Here is a 13461-nt window from a genome sequence, read left to right on the forward strand (position 1 = left end):
CTTTAAGGCCATTGTTACCAAAATGAATACAAGAAATTAATAGTGTTTAAGTGCTTTGAGTCTTCCTGCCGTGCAGCTGGGCAGAACAGTGCCCTGTTCATAGCCTGGAATACATCTTTGGGCCACTTCCACCCCAGCTGGGGTGTCCAGTGTGGAGCCACAGCACATGTGGTTGCTGTATTTTTAGCTTGAACCCAGCTCCTCATTAAAGTGGGGCTCGGTCACAAACCATCACTTTGTGTTCAAAACAGACAACAATATGGATCAATTAAGCTCCAATAAAGATTGAGTTATAAAAGGTTTGTGTGTGTTTGTGTGTGGGATTTTTTTTTTTGCTTTTTTTTAGGCTCTTCATCTCCCTCCTTTGCAAGGTCAGGAATACCCTCTGTGCCTCCCCCCTTGCCATGAGACCCTGAAAATCCCCTTCAGGCTTCCTTGTGGCACAAGCAGGAAGCAGACAGCTCAAAATGGTAAAGACAGAGGAAGATCAATGTGCTGGCCAGGGACACAAGGGACTGGTAACCCCTGCAGCCAGGTCAGGATGGGAGGGCGTGGGAAAGGCAACACTGACCAGCATTTCCTGCTTTCTGTGATGGAAAGATGAAAAGAAATGCCTGATACTTCTGTACCCACGTCTTTAAGCAAGATCTGTGCCATCCATGACTCTCCACTCCATCACAAACAAGCAAGACCAGAAATTTAGGCAAACATGAAAGCCACATCAGTAAAGCATGTGGCTTCTCCTCTTCCCTACACTTTGCAAAGGTTATTTTTGGAATAAAAGACTGTAAGAGAAGAAGCAGTGGTGGGACTAGCCAGGTTATTCTGCTGCACCTTGCTGCCATTTTTTGGAACATTTACTCCATTTTAATCCCCCAGGCTCTGCTTCACTGCAAATCAAGGCTTAGCAAGAAAAATGTATTACTTACTTTTTAATCCTCTCTCCAAACGATGCTATTTCTTCTAGGATGCTTTGAACAGCTATGATGATCTCTTGGACCATGTGGATTCTTTCAATTAGCCCCTTTTTCTCAGATTCCTAATCAAAAGAAACCAGAAAATAAAAATTTTTAACATACAGTATTTGCTAGGGTGTTCTCAGATATGTGGTGAAAGTAACATTTCCAGCACTGCTGATCCATCCATGAATTCAAGTATTTCACTGAAGGAAGGAGAGAATAAACACCCTGGGTTTATGACACAGAACTCACATTATTTGTACAAATCCCTATATTTTCTTCTTTTTCCTCAAGACATGGGCAGAGGTTTCTCCATCTCCTAACCCGACTGCAGGATCTCAACAGGGATTTCACTGAAGAACCCAAAGGGATGACAAAAGCTCAAGAGAGGCTGAGCACCCCTGATGTGGAGTGCTGGCTGCTCAGGGCTCCTCAAGAACAAAAATATTCTTTTGCAGAACTTCTAAATATCACTTTTCTGAGCTTTGTAGGCTCCCCACAGCCATGCTGTTTTCTGTATATAAATTAGCAGCAAGATAGCAAATGCAATATTTTTTGAATATTCTGTATACAGAGACTTATTCTTTTGCTGGGAAAAAAAATCAAAGGGAAAAATGTCATTTTCCCTTTACAGAGGCCATCTCAACTTCATTTCTTACTGTTTATTTTAGGCAACAACATTACAGGACATTACTACACATGTGCAGAAATAAAAAGGAAGCAGAGAATGAATTAAAAATCAAAATTACTTAAATCAGGCTTGAAAACTAGTATACAATTATCAGCATTCAGCATTTCTTTGCCAGCAATCTAACACACATACAGGCATGCAAATTGGTGTGGTTGCAGATATTCTAGCAAGAAATCAGCAAAACATTCACTTATTACAAAATGCAGAGCCCTGGACACTGATTTTACATCACATTTAGACACTTAAAAATCAGTCCAATTTAGCAAAAGAAAAAAAAAAGGAAAAAAAAGGGGGAAAAAAAGGGAAAAAAACCAAACCAACAAACAAAACATTTTAAGCTGTGTTTTAACCAATCTGTTCCCACAGAGGGGAGATGATGATAAAGAGCATTTTGTATCCCTGCTCCCCATGGCCCACACCATTCAAGGTATAGGAAAGGGAGGGTGGGAATGAGCCAGGGCCACAGAAATGTGCATCAGCACTGCTGCAGTTCTGCCTCTGTGTTGTCATCCACATCATTTCTCCATGCAGGACAGGGTCAGAGGTTCTTTAAAGTAACCCAGAGCCACAGAGGTGAGGACTCTTGCCCCAGTCCTTTGGCACTACCATGCTGGGAAGGGTCTGTGTGTTCCTAAGACAGAGCAGCACTCTGGAGAGTGTGCTGGAATAACCTGTGACCCATCCTTGCATGCCAAGAGGCAAGCATGGGAATACAGCCCTGAGACCACTTTGAATTACTTACTGCCCATTTCTCTTCCCAGCAACTTTTGAGTTTGAAAAGCCAGCCAAAACCACCACGGAGTTATCAAGCTCCAGACATTTGAATATTTGCCTTTAGGTTGCAAGTCAGTGCACAATGAATAGAAGCAGCATTTTAAATAATCACACATTTGGGTGTGAAAATGAGTATTTTTACATTAATAAAACAACCAACAAAAATGAAACCCTTGGGGTGTGAAATAACCCCGGAACAAAATAAATAAATAAATAGTCAGTTTATGTGAAAATAGCACCAAAAAGTCATTTTCACACAGCTCCAGTTATAATCTCGTTAGGCTCAAATGTAAATGACACATTGAAATTATATTTAACTATTTGCTCACTGGAATGGTACACCAGTCCTTTAGCCACAGTTGGCTTTTTTCCCACCAAACTTAGAAGTCGGGGAGCAGCTCATGGAAAACGAGACAGTGGGAATTTCATTCTGTCCAAATTCAGGCAGAGGGGTAAAGAATAAATAATATTAAATAAAGTGCTATTGCAGGGCAAGCCTACTCTTGCTGCCCAGAGCTGCAAGGCAGATCATCTGCCAGCTCTATCTGCATCATGCTGACTTCATTTGCACGTCCTCGATGGAGCTCAGAGATGTGGTGATAACGCAGTTTAACCAACACAACACAACACAACACAACTTCTGCTATCATGAAGCAGAGCCAGGAAATAAACCAGAAACTAACAGTCCCTAAGTCAGGACAACTGCATGCCCATGCTCACCTGGCTGCATGCTAAAATCACCCCTGGACAACTGTGCTTTTAATTTGTGATACAAAAATATGGTGAGAAAATATGGCCAACCAATGTAAAGGCAGAGACAAACTGGGATTAGAAAGCCTTGTAAATAAAATCAGTTATTTGAGAGCAAAATAAGCTGCAACTCTCCTTGCAGTATGCATAGTGTGCATAGTTGTTTGAAAATCCTGGGAATTTGTCAACGTTGTTTCTTTGCTATTGTTGTTTTGTTCTGGAAACCTGCAGTCTAAACACATTGACAGGATTGTTAGGGCACTGGTTAAGCAAGAGAGAAGGAGACAAGTGAAGTACAACAAATGGGATTTTTCAAATTACTTAGGTTTTGGAGTGCTGTTTATGCTTTGTGAACCAGCACCTCACAAAACACTGTTGGAAGCAGTCAGAGTCCGTCAGGATGAAAGTCACTGGATGCTGTTGACTAGTAAATGGGCAACTGTCATAGGAAAAGCTATATTTGAACACTACCATGCTCGTGGAAAATGCAAAAAGTAATCCAAAAATACATCTTCCACTAAGCTTCACCATCAGAGCAAGGTCCCACCACCCAGAAAATTTTCCTCCATCCTCTTCAGGTATCATTCCTTTCTGATTTCCTTTGGACCCAATATATAACACTGCTTGAAAAACAGACTTGGATACCTGTGCTTCAAAAATCACAGCTCAGAATCTTTTGCATGAATTGAAAATGAAATATCCTGCCTGTTTCAGGCATTATTTCCCTAAAACCAGTCATGAAGCTTCCATTCCTTCAAGGCCTTTTTCTTCTTTATTTCTTAGCTGATTACAGCACTGTGGGTGGACCAAAACCAGTCTTGAGCCTTTGGGAAAGAATTAACTCCATCAGAATGAATTTACAACTGAGAATTAATTATATAATCAGTGTGTTACTTCAAATCTTCCTTGCATATCCTGATTTAAGAAACCTTCATTTCTACATTAATTGCCTGAACAAAACCACAAAAGGGGGTTTACAAAAGATTAAGCATGTCAGGGGAGGGGAAAAAAACAACACCAACCAAGGCCCAGCAATTTCAGAAATTAAGTCTTTTGTCTCCAGCTAACAAATGTCAACTTGAGCTCGGAAATGAAGACACCAAATCTCTGCCGTACTGGAAGATGCTCCTGGATTTTTCTATTTCTGAAATATGTAACAGTCAAACAGGAGACATAAACACACTTTAAGGGTTACCACAGCTCTCTGAGCTCCCTTCCCTTATGCTGCTCTGAGATATTCAGGGTCAGCTGCAAAAGAAATCTTCACACAACCACAACATTGAGGGGCTTCCAACGCCAAAGACTTTAAAAGAGTGGGAATGTGGGTCAGGCCAGGAAAGGACATCCCCAGCATCAACACAGCAATTCACAACGGGGGAGCTACAGCAGTCAGAGCTGGTCTTGAGGGGGAAAATCCTAAGAGTTATGGGGGGAAGACACTGAAGGCAAAATTCTTCAATCGTCTGCTCTGGAACAAAGACGAAATGCCACCCATTAGTGCTTCTTCTCTAGCCAAGCATCCATTACTGAATTCAAAGCTTGGATGGTGGAGATCCCCTAACTTCTTTTGATCATTTGTTTCAATGATTAATAGCTTTCATCTTTACAGAAAGCTGTTTCCTATTTTTTAAAATCTATCCTTCAAATATTTTTCCTCTGGATACATCCAAACCAGCGAGCAACGCTCCAAATGCACAGACAATTTTTGCTGTTGTTCCCCGAGTGTATTTCTGATGTATACTGCAAATATCATATGCACACAACGAAAAGTTAGGCTTGAAGCCACGGGTAAGTTCTACATAATGGTTGCTCACTTGGATTTCATGGAAAACACTTGCAGGGAGAAATCTTGCATGCAACTCTCAAACAAGTGGTATTCATCAGCAGATTTCTGGCGTGCCAAGGGAAACTCAATATATAAAGCTGAGGAACACTTGGGGCCAAAGATGAGGAAAAGGGGAGGAGGAAACATAAATAGGGATTAATGCAAAAGGAGGAAGAAAACGGGACACGGGCAACCCAGTCAGGAATGAAAATCCTGAATATCTTCAGGGATTGGAAGAATTAGTCTGCCTAGCCCTGGGCTGGCCTAACTTTCAGGATTAGCTTTCTTACAGTAGCTGTCTCATTATGCTACTGCTGCTACAAGCACATTAGGGCAATGTTTTACCAGGATTTATCTAACGTACCAGTTATTAATTCTTCAGCGTATTAGCAACAAACAAGATTGATGGAAAGAGAAAAGAAAGGAAAATAGCTCAGGCATGCATTCTTTTTTGCTCCACTATTATTCTGCTTTAAAAAAAAAAACAAAAAAAACCAACAAAACATGCTGTAGTTATTTAGAGAAAAGCAGAGTTAGCCAAAGTTGGATTTAATTTGCGACTTGCTCTTTGCTAGACTACAAAACTCTGACCTTACCGGTGTCCAGCAAAACCTGTGCCAAACAACATCTTAGGGCCAAAATACTCGTCCATGAAGAACTTCTGAAACCAAAAGGATTTTATTGGGTATAAACAGCAGACCACTGGCCTCTATTGTCTGCAGGCAACACTTCACTAGCAGCTCCAGTCTAGCAGCAGAATGAAGCTCTTGTGGGAGGTGGTAGCCATGGAGTGACAGACAGTCTCTTGGTAGCTAAAATGAATTCCAGGCAGAGCTTTGAAAACAGTCACCACAGCAACCTTGAACTGGATCCTGCCTTCGGTGGGAGCCAAAGGAGGCTGAGAGAAGCCCAACAATCTGCCTTGCTGAGTCACTGCCCTGCCCTGCAAAGTCTGCTGAGTGTCAGGAGAGCTCCTCAGCACTTCCAGGAGGATGGGCACCCGCAGAGGACGGCTGCCAAGCTCTGAGCAATTGCCTCGTGCAGCCCTGAAACTGTGCATCACAGGATCTTTTTGTTTATTAACACCATGCTGCAAATGTGCCTGCCTGTGGAAATTTAGCGAATCTGAGTGTACTTGAAATAATTACCAAATAGAGGAAATGCAACACATACAGGTCAATTTATGCTCTCAGTTAAAAAGGTGTGAAATCTGGAATAATTCCACCAGAGCCAATAGAATCACTTCAGACTGGTATGAAGGAGAGCAGCATCGGTCTTAAAAGGACACATTTGGAAAGCAATAGCACATCATCCTACCGCATTTGAGAGTTTGGGAACACTGCCTGAGGAGCAGAAGATGACCACTCCATGCCTTGTTCAGCCATGCCAACACTTTCTCTGCCTACATTAGATGAATTTCATCCGTGCACAGGGGACCAGCAGAAGTCTCCTAAGCCAAACCCAAGAAAAGTCCTATGTGAAAAACCCCAGGTCATAATTCTGTTTCTTTCTCTATGCACAGGCATGAAATTCAGGAGGTTTAAGAAGCATTTTCTGTACTTGCTCACGTTTTCACAGACACATAAAGTAGCCCAAAATCCACTGGCATTGCCACAAGTTTTCAAGCAATAGCTGCAGTCACACGGACTAAAACATAATTTAGGTGAGGAACATGTGCGTAAGAAGCAACAAGAATCAATCCTGAATGGACATAAGTCATCTCTGATTTAAAAAAGGGAAAGGGAAGGAAAACAGGTTTTGTCAAAATAAGTGCTTTCTCCTGGAAATACATGAGAGTTAAGAACAATCACATGGTGATTAGACTCAAACTACTGGTTCATCATCTATAATCTAGGTAATGATCTTTAGCAATTTGGGGTATGGGAAAAAGAGAGATCTATTCATATATCTGCCCAATTCAAAATAAAATTTAACAACATTTTAAACCATCGCAATTTTTAAGGGGTGAGAACTCCCTGAGGTTCATGTGCTGGGTCCTGTGACCTGCCTGGTGCCACCTAATATTTCTCCAGAGATTCAGAGCAGTAACAGTGTTGGCTTCACTACTTCTAGGCAGGTAATTCTCTCTAAGAGGGAGAATTTGGGAGTGCCGTGTGGCTGCTAAGGTTTCTTTGAGAGAAGAGTCATACCACAGTGCCCAGGATATCTCTGAGTCCTCTGCAAGTCCCTCCTTTCAACTCCTCTCCCCATCAGCCCCAAACCCATGAATGGGTGGCTTATGTCACTGATATAAGGAACGTGCCAGTTTATGGGATGCATATGGGTAAAACCAGTCCTGGACAATGCTGCAGTGCAAGACATAAAAAGAGAATATTTAACTTCCAGTTTCTTGTACACAGGAGGCTCCCAGCAAAAGAGCAAAGCACAACCACAACAAGCCCTGCATTGAGTCTTTTTATGAAACAATCTTGTCCATAATTTTATAGAGGACATGGATGCTCCTCCTCAGTCAGGACATGTGTATCATGGGGCATTTTCAAGTCCTTACCATCATTTGTCTTCAGTAATCTTAATGGGGGATGTTGAAATATTATATTGCAATTGTTGTATTGAAGAGAAAAAGAAAAACTAATGAAATTATTTATACTTCCAGGGAAGAAAACAATGAGATGATATTGTCTTGAATGACCTTTCCTAAGTATGGGGATATAGCATCTTACACAATAGACTCTTGGTTCATGTTTCAATTACTGACCTTTACTGCGGAGAAAATTAATGCAATTTTCATCGTAATCCACCCGTACAAATAAGATCCATACGGAAGGTTTCCACATGCTGAATCTAACTCAAATGGAAAATGTCAGCTGTTTGCTACTGGATGAATTTGACTTTAATTTGTTCGGCTGGAGTCCTTTTGAATTGTGTTCAGAAAACTTTGGATATCTTTGGTACCTATTTTTGACAGAGAATTTCCTACATCAGAGACACTGAATTTTTATTCTTTGGTGATTTCATTCCACTTCTGGTTTTTTCCAATACATAAGATACTAAACATTTCTTGGAAGTTGCCAAATAACTTGGCTTAAAGCCACAGTATCATTTGACCCTTCCCTGTTACATTACATTTAGCCAAGCAGGGCTATATTGGCTCACCACAGGATAGAAATTCCCAAAAATCCCCAAAAAACCAACAAAAGCCTCACACAGGAATTGTTGTTGATTTAATTTTGCCTCTGATTTTCTTTTGAATCAGTTACCAGACCTGAAAATAGTAGCAACTTAAGTTTGATCTGTTGTGGAGGAGATGTAAGCCTTTATTCAGACAACTGAGAAGACTCAAGACTCCTTCCAGTCAGGTGCTATGAAACAATCATTCACAGGCTGTCTGCTCTTGAAACTCTACAGTCATTATCAGAAACAAGAAAAAAAATAAATAAAATAAATAGAACTGTTTAACAATCAGACAGCTTAAACTAAATTGCATGTAACATGTCTACACCTTCTTAGCAGCAGCCAAAAGATGCTTCAGTGATGTCACTTTAAAACAATCCTTACTCTGCCTGACAGAGCCCAGAGTTGAAAGGACACAGCCTGAACTCAGTGTCCAAGGTGGCACAAATCCCAGAAGGCATTTATCCCTGGAACAGCTTGTGCCAAAGGGACAGAGCACTGCTGTCTTTTCCAGCCCTCCACACTGCTCTGTGGGGAGGGCAGAGGGGGAAAGGATGGGGGAGTTGGCAATTAAGCCCTGTCATTTAAGACAGATAGTCTAGGTGGAGGGAGTTAATCTGCTCTTGGGTTTTTGAACTAAGTGTCTGTGTATTTATAATTTGTAAACAGTTCATCTCTTGGAGGGTGTGTTACAATTCCCAGAAGCACGGTCTGTTATGTCTAACAGGCAGCAGAACCCAGAAGGGCTCTGTGTGTGAGTATTTTGATACAGCAGGATGACAGGAAACAGAAACAGTGACCTCGTACACCACAGCCCAACTAGCAGATTTCAACTTTGGGAGCTCTTGTATTAGGGAGGAAAAAAAAATACACAGACCTCTTTTTAAAGTAGAGTTGTCTGTTTAAATGTTGACATTGCCATGAGATAGTGTCATAAAATTACATTTTTCTTACACTCCCCAGAGAGCATTGGCCACCCTCAGACTTGGAAAAGCGACTTAGAATAACCTAATGTACTTAAGGATGCAAGTCATGGGGGTGTCAGTGTGGTCCATGGCTGCTGCATGTACACACAGGGCACAAAAAAGACATTAATGCAATTCTGCACAGCACTGGATATGGAACAAATGCAGGGGCTGGCTATTGTCTCTCCTGGCAAACCTGTGCAAGAATTCCGTAACAATCAAAATGAATTATGAATTATTACTGGAATGTCGGGATGTAAAGCTCTATCTTCAGGAGAAAGCCTGCTGGAGGTGTCTGCTGAGAGAGACTCTGCCCAGTGCCACCAGCTCTCTGTGTCACAGAGTCATGCAGTGTGTGTGGAATGGGGACAGAAGCAGCTCCCACCACAAAATGGTAGAGCCAAATCATCAGCAGCTCAACACTGACTCCCAGGAGTTTTCCCAAACCTGCACATTTAGTTAAAATAAACCAAGGAACAGAATGACAGTGAAGCTGTTTGGGGGGAGGCAAAAACCCTAAGTCATTAAATCCGTATTTAAGTGACATGGTGGTATTTATAGAGAGAACCAAAGTCACTGGAGTTAAGTGTAGGGTAAATGTAACCTAGAGTATTTTAACATTGCTGCAATGAATTGCACAGCACAGGAAACAGAGGATTTGATACCTATTGAATACATTCTTCCTTCTCTTCTCCCACCTCAGCACTTGCAAAGGGGAAAAGAGGAATATTAATATAGAAAAAAGTAAACGGGATTGTTCCAGTGAATAAGTTACACCTTCAGGCATCACAAAAATAACATGCAGAGGGTCAATATTTATGGGTGTCTAGAACCAGGAACTCACTAAACAGAAATTATTGCCTTTTAGAGATAGACACTATTCCTTTGAAAAAGATGCAACTTTCATTTAGCAACTTCTGATGAGTTTCAGATATTGGTGCATTCACTTGACAAATTTTACGATGCAAAGAGCAAATTATAAATGAGAACATTTAAACAACCATTGTGTGTTGCAAGAAACCTGTAATTCAGCTGGATTGCCTAAACTTCACTTTATAACTTTGACGGATTTCTGGTTGCTCATTAAAATATAACCACCAAAGAAGAGCAAGTTAAATTTAAATAACTATTCCCACCAATTAGTCTGCTGAGCTTCAATCCCAGGGTCTGTGACTGAGAAGAGTTAAGGTGCACTTGCTAGCTGTGGTATTGATTTACTTCTTAATGATCAACAATTTCACTGTAGCACTTTTAAAACATAGAATATTCAAGAAGAGTCTTATTAACTTAGTATGCAATTTGAAAGTTTCACATCCCCTCGTGAACATTTTCTTCCTAACAGCTAATGTTCCTTTGCATGCTGTTGCTCGTTAAATAATTCCTCACCTTTTAGCTTTAAAGTATTTATAGATTATCAGATCCTCCTTCACTTACTTATGTTTTCTCAAGCTGTATACATTAAGTTCTCTTAATCTTTCTTCATATGTCATGCCCTCTAATCCTTTTATCATTTGTCACTGTGGTTTGATAAACTTGGAAAAAAATCCAATGAATTTTTCACAGTGAGAAGAATGAGTAAGTATGTTCCAGTAAAATAAAAAACAGGCCTTGCCAATTCCAATTCTTTCCACATTTCAGCCGCTGAACTAAAACTGGTTTTTTTCCCAGGCTCTGAAAGAAATGTTGAGAAAATTCTAACCAGCCCTCCACAAATCACACCAATTCTGGCCTACTGAAGTGGAAATGCCAAACTATGTGGGGAAAGCCATTAGTACAGAATGTCACCCAGCATTTGGAAAGGCAGTGAGGGGGAATTGTCCATCCTTGGGTAGTTTTTGCACTTCCTCCACCCCCACACACCCCTGTAGGTGCACATTTAGGAATGTGTGCCCTCTGCGAGGTCAGGCACAGTTTTTTGGGGCTGCTCAGACTCAGCTGATGTTCAGGTCTCACACAGGTTCCTCCACTGGGGAAAGTCACACAAACCAAACCCTTCCTGCTTGCAAATCTGCTGAGCAGCAAACTGCTGACAACAGTTTCTCGGATAACACAGATAATAGCTGAAGATTTATGGAGAGAAGGTTTGTTTGTGTTCTCCCACCTTCCCTCTGATTCTAGCCAACACACTGGTGAGATATGCTTACCTTATCATCTTCATCCTCATCTTCATCCAAGCCCATAAGCTCCTGCAGAAGCAGATGTCCATATTACAAAACATAACACTTATTTTTTAGTGACAGGCAATGTTCAAAAAGCTTATGATACTCCCACAACATTTCACTACACAATTTTCTCCCACTTCTATTGAAAGTCATTAAAAAACCCCACCACTTTCTCCTTGCCAAAACAGTGTTTTGTATTCAAGGACCTTTTTTTTTTTTTTTGATGGTATTCTGAACAAAGCATGCAATACCCTATACAAATTTTAAGTCTAAATAAAGCATTAGTGGCCATGTCCAGTAATCTGAAGGCAACAGGCTTTCAAATCCATTGCCAGCTTTTACTATCTGTAAACAGCTTTGTTCTCAGTCTTGCAAATGAACCAACTGCTATGTCAAGGCTGAGGACTCTATACTCAACTTGTTCCATCCCCACTGCCACAATGACTGCTCCCTCCCTTTAGGGCCATTACTGAAACATTAGACTTTAGAAAACACATTAGTATGAACATAATCAATCTCACATAGAATCCCAGTCAGATTTCTATGCAGCATTATTTCCTCCCTTTAAGTTCTGTGCTGACAGGTAGGACAGAAAACAAAAGACTTGGCTAAGGCTTGGAATTAGGAGCACTTGGCTTTCAATTCAGGTATTTAATAAACTGAGCTTTTAACAGGGTCCTCCGGTTTTTTTTCTTGGTTATTTAATAGCTACATTTGAATCTGTGTACTACAAGTTTAAATACAGCAAACATGCAAAGAATGTGAAGAATCACAATAAAAAGATGGTTTGGATTTAGGGTTTCTTGGGGGGGTTGGGTGTTTCTGTTTTGGGGTTTTTTAATTTCTTTCTTTTTTTCTCTGAAAAGCAGTTGCATCTAGGATGTACAAGGTACTGGGAGTTCAGATACCCAGATTTATTCTTTGGCTCCCTGGAATACCCTGAGCAGCTGAATTAACACTGATCATGGTTTAAATTTCTATAGAAGCTCCCCATCTGTAAATCATAAAACATTTTACCAATATTCACAAATTTAGCCTCCTGGCAAGTGGATCAGGAGTACAAGGTTAATACTGTTATTCACATTTTATAGCACAGAAATCAGAGAGAATTTGAGGTTCACTTTTGCAAAGACTCTTGCTTGCATTCCTCTGTATACACAAAATGTGTGTGCTGGCACACAAAAACCAAAGGCAGTGAATATCCAGCCAAGGCCTGAAGAAGCAAAAAATAAATAAATGACTGTGTAAAAAGCACTGGTATTTTGAAGAAAACCTTTTCTCATCTGCAGGACAGATGTGACTGGGGCTAGCACCTGATTGTCTATTTTTGACCTACAGATGGTTAGAATCATAGCCACACATAAAAAAGGAATCAGGTAATATTAAAGGCACTTTGACTACTTGTTCCATATGATCCCAATCCTGCAAAGCACTTTGGCAGATGTGTGATTCTGCTTATGCAAAATGCACCCCTGAATTTCATGGCACGGCATTGCTGACAGAATGTGTGACAGGAGAAGAGCCAAATTCCTGATGGACCTTTCTTTAGTATTGCCACAATTAGCTGTATTTTTAGAAATAGCCTTTTTGCAGTGTCCACCCAAATGATCCTCTGCTCAGTTTTTCTGTCTCATGTGACACTGTCCTCACCTGAACATGCAACAAACTCACCACAGGAGGAGGGAAGGGGCTGGAAGGCATTCTCTGTGTATTTTTTTTTTCTGGGTAAGTTATTATTGTTATTTTTTACTGCCTTTTGTATTAAAAACAAAAACATCTGTTTGCCTGGGATTCTCCTACATGGGAAGTTCTGCTTTTCTTGATGAAATCAAGTAGTCACTGAAGACAACACAGTCTCTTTCTGCATTATTCTGGACTTGGCTGAAACTGGAGAAAAGCATTTCTTTTACCATGTTTTCAAATTAAGCCTCCCCTGGTCTGGATAATGCAATTTCCCGTTTTCTAAGAATCTTTCCACTTGGATGAAAACTGAACTAGGAGCAACTTTTCACACTAAAACTAATAAACCAGCTATTGACTATTTTAATTCTAGGATATTAAGCTTCTGTATAAAATCCACTTGACTCATTTAGGTAAAAATATTCTTTCTTCATGGCTACCAACATCAATCATCTTTTTATCAAAAGTAAGAAGGAAGCTATCCTTTGGCTTACACTTCATTACTGCATTTGTTTCACTTCTA

At 40.5% G+C, this 13461-nt stretch overlaps 1 protein-coding gene across 3 annotated transcripts in view; it reads right to left on the reverse strand.

Moving 5' to 3' along the window:
* Positions 1–13461, reverse strand: part of MCTP2 (multiple C2 and transmembrane domain containing 2) — a 121640-nt gene that overhangs the window by 9015 nt on the left and 99164 nt on the right. For all 3 annotated transcript variants that reach the window (XM_085070388.1, XM_085070389.1, XM_085070391.1), the window contains 2 exons: positions 11241–11282; positions 930–1039 (listed from right to left, as the gene is read on the reverse strand). In XM_085070388.1, coding sequence (XP_084926514.1) covers positions 930–1039; positions 11241–11282 — 152 coding nt within the window. The remainder of the gene's footprint in view (positions 1–929; positions 1040–11240; positions 11283–13461) is intronic.

The sequence above is a fragment of the Lichenostomus cassidix genome, chromosome 10 (genome assembly GCF_008360975.1).
Source record: "Lichenostomus cassidix isolate B80296 chromosome 10, HeHo_3.0, whole genome shotgun sequence".
NCBI lineage: Eukaryota > Metazoa > Chordata > Aves > Passeriformes > Meliphagidae > Lichenostomus > Lichenostomus cassidix.